The sequence below is a fragment of the Gekko japonicus genome, unplaced genomic scaffold, assembly GCF_001447785.1.
Source record: "Gekko japonicus isolate JY-2015 unplaced genomic scaffold, Gekko_japonicus_V1.1 scaffold513, whole genome shotgun sequence".
Lineage (NCBI taxonomy): Eukaryota > Metazoa > Chordata > Lepidosauria > Squamata > Gekkonidae > Gekko > Gekko japonicus.
In genome coordinates this window covers 956,324-965,072 of record NW_015171519.1, presented here as the reverse complement: position 1 = coordinate 965,072, position 8,749 = coordinate 956,324, and the positions used below count along the sequence as shown (strand labels likewise).

The window sequence follows — 8,749 nt, the reverse complement described above, 5'->3', positions numbered from 1 at the left end:
TGGGGGTGGAGGGGAGGGACAGCTGAGCGTACAGAAACAAACAAACCCAAAAAAACACACAACGAAAATGGTAGGGACGCACAACGGAGCGACCGAGGAGATCACGGATTTCAGTTCGAATGGCGATGGGTGCGCCCCGAGGACTCGCCTGCCCGGAGGACCAAGGAGCTGATTTGACTTTACAAAGCTGCCACAGAGGAAGGAAGGTTTCCTGGTCAATATGAACACAACTCTGTATTATAGGTACAGGGTTTTTTTTGGGGGGGGGGAAGGCTGGGGGAAATGTACACCTATACAGCTGACCGAGTCACAATAGCTCTGCCGAGCGCTGAGCCCACCGAGGAAGCCCGAAGCGGGACACAGCACCTTTGCGTGACCCCGCCGGCGAATCGAGGACATGGGGGTTATAGCCTGTAGAGCCTGGCCCCCAGACCTGGCCCCCCTTCCCGCTCAAACACGCCCCCTGGAGCCGGAATTGCATGAAACGGCAGCGGCTGCCAGAGCCGTGCCCAGTAAGTGCTTTTCTTCCCCCAAACCCGCCACGGCGTGGCGCACGTCTCCACAGAAAGCTGTGGGTCTGAACACGCAGCTCAGTTTTTCAGGCAGGCGGAGGGGCATTCTCATGTCTTTCATTCCCTCGTGCCGATCTCCCTCTGGGGGTAGCGGTGCCTTTTCCCTGGCCGTCACAACTTCCGCGGCTGCACGCTGGACCCTTTCCCGTGAAGCTGAGAAGGACCTAGAAGAGAACCAAAAACAAGTGGCTTTCGTAACTACCAAACGGGGGTAACTGTTACCCTGGTGACCGGAACTTCTAAGGTGCAAGTCACCAAATGACTTTAAGCTAAATGGCCAGCGTTTCAGTTCCTTTCAACAATGCAGAGAGATTTATAGGCGGGAAGGGTTGGTTCATCATTCCCTGCAAAGGAAGCAAGATCAAGCTCTGAGAGTTTGGCCTGGATGTTCCCTCGCTATCATCGGCCCGCAAAGCAATTTAAGAATTTGGGGGAAAGAGGCAGGAAGAGAGCGGGAAGAAACGCACCTGCCGTTACCACCGAGCCCAAATCAAACGGGCCACACCCAAGGACTCTGAAGACAAGGTCTTGTGCAAAATGCCCTCTCTGGCTCAGCTGCTGGTTTAGAGCAGGGAAAAGATTCTCTCTCCCGCCGCTATGACGTATGGTTAGATCTCAAACGGTTGCCGTAAAGTCTGGAAGGGGAAGTGGCTGTGATGCGGGGGCTGTCCAGAGCCACCTCTGTGATTAAGAGTTGCCAGCTCTGGACTGGGAAATACGGGGAGATTTAGGGGGCGGAGTCTGAGGAGGGCGGGGTTTGGGGTAGGGAGGGACTTCGATGGGGTGCGATGCAACGGGGTCCACCTTCCAAGGCAGATGTTTTCTCCAGGTGAACTGTTATCGGTCGCCTAAAGATCAGCTGTGCTCCCGGGAGATCGGCAGCCACCACCGGGAGGGGCTGCAACCCTACCCATAATCCAAGTACCCGGAGCGGCTACCGAAATGGACGTCCGAAGACGTCTCCGTGGTCATGTGGCCGGCATGACTAAATTCCAAGGCGCACGGAACGCTGTGACCTTCCCACTAAAGTGGTACTTATTTATCCACTTGCAATTTCCTGCTTTCGAACTGCTAGGTTGGCAGGAGCTGGAACTAGAGACGGGAGCTCACCCCGTCATGCGGCACACTCGGGTCTCAAACTGCTGAACTAGACCTTCCACAGCCTGCAGTTCAGCATCTTAACCACTTGAGCCACCGCAGCTTCCCCACAGAGGCAGGATGAGGCCACCTGCTTCCCACCACAGCGTTCGCCCCGGCCAATACCTCTGTTTGCACCTCCTTGGAATCCACGGCAACCGTGTAGGTGAGTGACCACGGCAGTACTTACAGCCCGGTGCAGGGCAAACCAGCATGAGCCCACCCCCACCTATCCACCCCCCGTTTCCCTCCCCACCAAGCACTTACCATGGCCGAGGCCATGATGGAAAGTCCCCGGGGCCGGTCCCGTGACGATGGCGTCCTTCGACACCCCAGCCTTGGGGGAGGACTCGGAGCTGAAGGAGATGACGTGGAGAGGGTAGGAGTGGATGGGCGACAGGAGGCCCAGCGGGGCTGAGCTGAGAGCGGCCGGAAGCTTGGCACTGCCGGGCTTGTAGGGGGAAGGCAGGACGCTCAAGGAAGACGAACCAGTCAGCAGCACCGCCCCGCTGGCTCCTTTCTGGGAAAGGGAAGGGAGGGAAAGCGCCCGTTAGGAGATCAGGACACTGGAGACGCCGAGCAAGAGGCGTCCTTGGAAATCAGAGCCCGGCTCTACAGAAGAGTGCCAGGCGGGAAGCCACACGGAGCCTGCACGAGTAGAACAGAAATTCGGTGGCGGCTCTGAGACGAACGACATTTCCCACGGTAGAAGCTTTCACACCCGACTATCCGAGTTTTTACTCTCGAAAGCCTATACCCTGGGAAGTTTTGATTGTCCGACCTGGAATTCTGGTCCCCCTTTTGCAGGACGTTCTCTCCTGGCCCTCCAGAATTACTAAGCCACTCACAAGAAGAAGAAGAAGAAGAAGAGATTGGATTTATACCCTGCCCTTCACTTGGAGTCTCAGAGCGGCTTACAAACTCCTTCCCCTTCCCCTCCCCACAACAGACACCCTGGGAGGTAGGTGGGGCTGAGAGAGCTCTGACACAAACTGCTCTTTTTCAAGGACAGCTGTGCCAGAGCTTGTGACTGACCCAAGGTCACACCAGCAGGTGCAAGTGGAGGAGTGGGGAATCAAACCCGGTTCTCCCAGATTAGAGTCCGCACACTTAACCACTACACCAAACTGGCTCTCGAAGAGGAAGAAGAGTAGAGTAATTTTTTAGAAACACGCTTGGAAAGAGTAGTCAGAGCGGAAAAACAACAATATGGCGGCAGCGGCTGCTGAAACAGCACTGTTTTCATCTGCCCCGTTGATCTGCTCACCAGTGGCCAATCAGAAGCTCCAGGGCTATTTTGGAGCAGGAACGCACAGGAATGGAGTTCCGGCTGGCTCCCGAGATGGCCACGCCCAGCAGGAACTCATTAGCATAACAGGCCACACCCAACAGCAGAAACTCATTAGGACTGGCTACGTTAGGGGTGTGTGGCCTAACATGCAAAGGAGTTCCTGCTACAAAAAAAGCCCTGAATTTTGACAACAAACAAGGTAAACAGAATAAGAACCAAAAGGTGGGTGTGGCTGGATGACCACACTTTTGGTAACATGGGGGTGCGGCCTAATATGCTAATGAGTTTATGCTGTTAGGTGTGGCCTTTTATGCTAATGAGTTCCTGCTGGGCTTTTTCTACAAAAAAAAGCCCTGAGAAGCTCCACTAGGCAAGTTCCCCATCTGGCCCTACCCACTTTCTTAAAACACTTGGCGGGCACCAGGAAAGGTGCCGGTGGCACCCACGCTGGGGGCCCACGATTTAGGGAGGCGCCAGCCGAGCCCCGACCCTGAGAGCCTTACAGTCCAAAGTCAACAAACGGGCTTTTCCGAGGGGCCACTTACCGTCACCGAGGTAGAAGATGCGGTGCTGGTCACCACGGCTGGCTTGAGGGAGGACGTCAGCAGCTTGGCCACCCCTTGCGTCCCCCCGCTCGAGCTGACGTTCGGCCCCCCCGGAGGAGCCACCAGCGTCAGCTTCTGAGAGACTGGCGTCTTCTTGGCCGCGGCGGAGCTTGGCGACGAGCGACTGGGAGCCTGCCCAGGAGAGGGAAGAGAAGCGCCGGGCAGCAGGTTGCCAGCGGAGGAGCTCTGGTTTGCGGCCCCGGCGGACAGGGAGGCGCTGGAGGAAGCCACGTGCCGGGAAAGGGCCACAAAGGGCGTCTTGTAGGGCGGAGCCGTGGAGCCGGAGCCACTCAAGTGCTTCCCCAGGTAGCTCAGAGACACGGGAGAGGAACTGGGGGTCTTATGGGAGCTACTGGACACTGGGGAGATGGTTGAAGATGACGAGGATGACGACGGAGAAGAGTGGAAGCTTGGTGCTTTGGCGGGCCCCTTGACTGGCTGCGACAGGAGGGGGCGCGGGGGCAGCGGGGAGGCAGCCTTGACAAAGGGAGGGGAAAGTGGGAAAGGTTTCGGATGCTGCCCTCCCACGGGCGGCACCTTCACTGGGGGTGCCGGCGCTGGGGTTGACGTCTGGGGCCCGTGAACCGTGCGCGGCACGCTGTGGTGTTTGGCCTTGGATGGGTGAGTGTCCAGCTTGTTAGGGGGAGCCGGGCAGGACGGCTCTTTGTAAACGGAGCCCTCCGCCTTCTTGTCTGCCGGGGTCTGGCCTAGCGCCAAGGCCTGCTCGGCCAGGAAATTGAGGGGTGACTGCAGAGAGCCGCTGGCCGGCAACTGGGTTGGCGAGGGTGCCACTTTGGCAAAATTCCTCTTCTCTTCCAGCGTCGCCGGGATGGGGGGCTTCTCTGCAGGTGCCTTGTGGGTGGTGGGAAGGGTAAAGTCAGGGCTGCCCCCCGTGCGGCTGTTCAGCACGGCCAGCTCCTTTGAGACGGCCTCCAAGGACGAGGCTGCGTTGTGGATCAAGTCCTCGTCCAGAGAATCGTCCATGCTGAAGGCGGCCTGGGCTGCGGTACTGCTCGAGACGGAGGTGGAACTCATCGCCAAGAGCTCCCTGGTTTGAGGGCTGAGGCCGAGGGTGATCCCCTGCGGCTCTGGAGAAAGTGAGACCACGCAGCTCGAGTGGATCAACGGCACTGAAAGGGGCACCTTCTTATCCGGCTTGCCAGATGGCTCCTGAAAGGAAGCACAAAGGAGAATGGAAGCAGCTGTAAATTTAAACTACTTCCTGCTGTTCACTTTGTAGCCAACGTGTTACCTGCTGTTCACTTTCTAGCCAGTGTGCTACCTGCTGTGCACTTTGTAGCCAGCGTGTTACCTGCTGGTCCCTTTGTAGCCAGCATGTTATCTGCTGTTCACTCTGTAGCCAGCGTTACCTGCTGTTCACTCTGTAGCCAGAGTGTTACCTGCTGTTCACTTTCTAGCCAGTGTGTTACCTGCTGTGCACTTTCTAGCTAGTGTGTTACCTGCTGTTTATTTTCTAGCCAGTGTGCTACCTGCTGGTCACTTTGTAGCCAGCGTGTTACCTGCTGTTCACTCTGTAGCCAGTTATGTTACCCACAGAGATATTCTGGGTAAAATGCCTGTTGAGTCTAAGTGCAGAATCTGTTTGTGGGCCAAGAATGCAACATTCTGGGTATCACAGATTTTATAGCTGATTAAAAGCAAGTTTCTAGGACTTATGGTAAGACCGAAAGCATTTGTGGTTTCAAGAAACCGAAGCAGAAGAGAAAGGACCGAAGTAAGTTTTGCCAGGAATTCGGGGAGGAGATTAGCTGGAGCAAAATATATTTTGGCGTGTTGTGTATATTTTTACACACCCCTGTTTGGTTTATTTTACCTATATATGCAAACCAAACCAGATACACAATGCTTATCACACATAAAGTACACAGAGCTTAAAATCTGAAGTTTCTTGAAATCCTATTTGGGTTACTTGTGATTTATTTTTTTAACTGCACAACAAACGCAGTGCTCGTTCCGAAGCTGAATCTTTCAGAATTGTTTGCTATTGTTCCTGTAAAATTCGCTCAATTTCAAGTCTTGTAAATCTGCTTTAATAAAAAAACTAAGCTTCAAAACAGGCTTTTTTTTTCTTTTCTTTTTTTTTACAACCTGCAGAAACCAACCCCTTGGGGAAGAAACCCAAGATTGTCTAAGGTGCTTAGGGGGGAAGTAGGTGTTATTGGCTTCACAAGGCCCAAAGCTAAACAAATCTTTCTTGGGCTACATAAGACTCGTGATGGACAAGGACTTGTAAAACAGAGCTTAAACAGACAAAACACTAAAAATGTTGGGGAAAAGAGACCAGAAACAAAAACATCTTTTAAAAAATGACAATATGGCTCTGCAAACATTTAGGTTAATTCTGAACACTGACTTGAGAGAAGTCTGGAGTTTTAGGTGATCAAACCATTTGTCAAATAAAATCCATCTGCACAGTTTCAAGCCTGAAACAAATGTTGTGTTTCCTTCTTTCATAGTATTTTTAATTTCCTTCTTGACGTGGTGGGCTGTCTTGAAAGGTTTTCTTTTCAAGCATCTTCAGATTCTTTGGGGTTTCTTCCCTTTCATTTTACTTCCATTTCCGGGAAGTGCTGGGCTCAGCCTCCTTTGCCTTTGACAGCCAAGGAGAAAGACCTGCCAGATGTATCCTTTCCTCCCCTCCCCACCCCCAATTCCTAAAGTTAAGACAGCAAATTCCTCAAGGCAGGGATGTGGATTTTGTATTAGGGATGTACCCCCCCCCCCCCCAAAAAAAGACAGGTTCGGGTATATTGAACCAGAAAAATATTGGTATTTCCCAATATTCCCAAATCCCAATACTGGTATGGTATCGGGATTCAGGAAACCCGAATTTTTTTGGCTCCCTATGAGGACCATTATAGTCAATGGTCCCCCCATAGGTTATCATAATGGAATGGATCCAGGGGTATCTGGGGCTTTGGGAGGGGGCTGTTTTTTGAGGTAGAGGCACCAAATTTGCAGCAATGTTGCTGGTGCCTCTCCTCAAAAAATGCCCCAAGTTTAAAAAAGATTGGACTGGGGGTCCAATTCTATGGGCCCCCAAAGAAGGTGCCCCCATTCTCCATTGATTTCAATGGAGTAGGAAAAAAGACATCTAAAGGTATCACAGTTCCTTTAAATGACTTCTCCAAGCCGTGCGACTCCACAGCTTGGAGAACTCTGAAGGTGTTTAAAGTGCTCTTTAAATGCTTTCAGAGTTCACTCGCTATGGATTTGAGCGGCTTGGAGAAGGCATTTAAAGGGACCATGATTCCTTTAAATGCCATTTAAGTTTGTTTATCCGGCAGTCCCAAAAATCCAGAATATTTTTGGGATTTTCGAGGCCTGGCCATCTTGGAAAGACGAACAATATCCAAAATCTATATCCAGCTGAACCAATATCCAAAAAATTCCGATAAGGCATCTTCTGGATATTTTCCGGCTCAAATTTAGGTGAATGAACACCCATATTTTGCATACGTTAGCCCAGAAAGCAGTGGATAAGCAAAGGATGCTGCATAAGCAGGAACAGCTGGCTGAGATAGATGTTCTGGTAACTCACTAGCTGCAACTACCCTCCTGACGTAACAAAAGAAATTGCTCACCTTCCCCTTCACCTTTGGAGGAGCCATGACTTTCTTCTTTGTTCTGTAGAAGGGGACACAAGGTAGAGAGGTGTTTGCTTGACCCTCCAGAGGCACTGAAAGACCGGGGCAAAGGGCTACTGGCTAGTTGACTTTTGGCATGCCCCAAGGGGATCCCTAGTCCCAAGACAGGATGCGAGGCAGAAACACGATAAGGGCCACAGCACGATTTCATTGTATGTGTGAGGTCCCCGGTTCAGTCCCAAGCATCTCCAGTGAACAACCTTTGACAGCTGGGCTGAGTAAGACCTCATCCTGCCCAAAACTCTAGAGAGCTTTTGATGGTCAGAGAAGGTTGCACTGCCCATGATGGAGCCAGAGGATGCCTTGGAAGAAGGCTCCTGCAACAGGCACATGAGTGCCGCTGCAGAAGATTGAAATGCCTGGCCACAGTTTCTAGCGTTCAGGTGAGATTCAGCTCTTCCTTTTCTCCAGCCTCCCAACTCTTGCTTTAACTCAGAGACAGAGAGCATGCTTTGGGCAAACGAGGTCTTGGGTGCGAGATTCAGCACCTCCAGTGGTCAACTGCGACCTCTGCCCAAGGCCTCTTGGAGCACAGCAGGCAACCACAGTCAATATGGCTGAGCTAGATGGAGCAACTCTGTCTGAGGCCACTTCATGTGGTCACACTGACATTCACCAAGGATGCTGTTCAGGGCACCCCCTGGCGCAATAGCAAATTACATGCATCCACATGTAGGGATAGGCACAAACCACATTTTTGTGATTCGGTTCTGGCTGAAACATGAACCCATACGGATAGGGAGGTTGGTTCAAGGACCAACCCAGTTGGTATTGGTTTATGAGCCATTTAAAGCTTAAGCCCCTGCTTTCTGCTCCACGCTGCTTTCTGCGGGGAAGAAAAAATGAGTTTAAATGTCTCAGAGCCATTTAAACCTCTGCTTTCTGAAGCCACAAGAAGCAGAAAGCAGGGGACCATTTAAACTGAACACCTGAGCAGCGGGAAGCTCTCCTCTGCTCAACTGTTTGGTTTAAATAGCTCAAAGCCATTTAAACCAAACAGCTGAATGGGGGAAGAACTCCCCGCCATTCAGCTGCTCTTCATGAACAGCCACAAACTACATCAAACTTCGTGAACATTCACAGTGGTTCAACTCATGAACGCTGCTTCACGAACCAGCCAGAATTCATGGCGAACTTTCATTTGTCAGCCGGTTCATGTCCATCCCTGTACACATCTTCATTTACACCATCTTGCTGTTTAGGCACACTCTGGGTCTTTGTTAGCACCACAGTTTTTAAAGTTAATCCCAGTGTAAGGGACCCTATGACACTTGACCCCGCCTTGCCTTAGGGAGCATGCCCTGAGACGGATATTTTGTTGCGCTACGCCATCTGCAGAGCAACCCCCCAACTCAGGGCAAGGGAGCAGAATGGATTTATTGTGTGGTGAACGCCGAGGAATACTCACGGGATGGAAGTGAGGTGGCCGTGGACTCGCCTGCTCTCCTTGAATAGCGTCCTGAAAAAGGAGATGGG

The 8,749-nt window shown here is 52.1% G+C and overlaps 1 protein-coding gene across 1 annotated transcript in view; it reads right to left on the bottom strand.

Moving 5' to 3' along the window:
• Positions 1-13: 13 nt before the first annotated feature.
• Positions 14-8,749, bottom strand: part of UBN1 (ubinuclein 1) — a 33,208-nt gene continuing 24,472 nt past the window's right edge. Inside the window, exons 13-17 of the mRNA XM_015419416.1 lie at positions 8,682-8,732; positions 7,211-7,253; positions 3,546-4,775; positions 1,977-2,229; positions 14-736 (exon numbers count right to left, since the gene is read on the bottom strand). Coding sequence (XP_015274902.1) covers positions 684-736; positions 1,977-2,229; positions 3,546-4,775; positions 7,211-7,253; positions 8,682-8,732 — 1,630 coding nt within the window. The 3' untranslated portion in view covers positions 14-683. The remainder of the gene's footprint in view (positions 737-1,976; positions 2,230-3,545; positions 4,776-7,210; positions 7,254-8,681; positions 8,733-8,749) is intronic.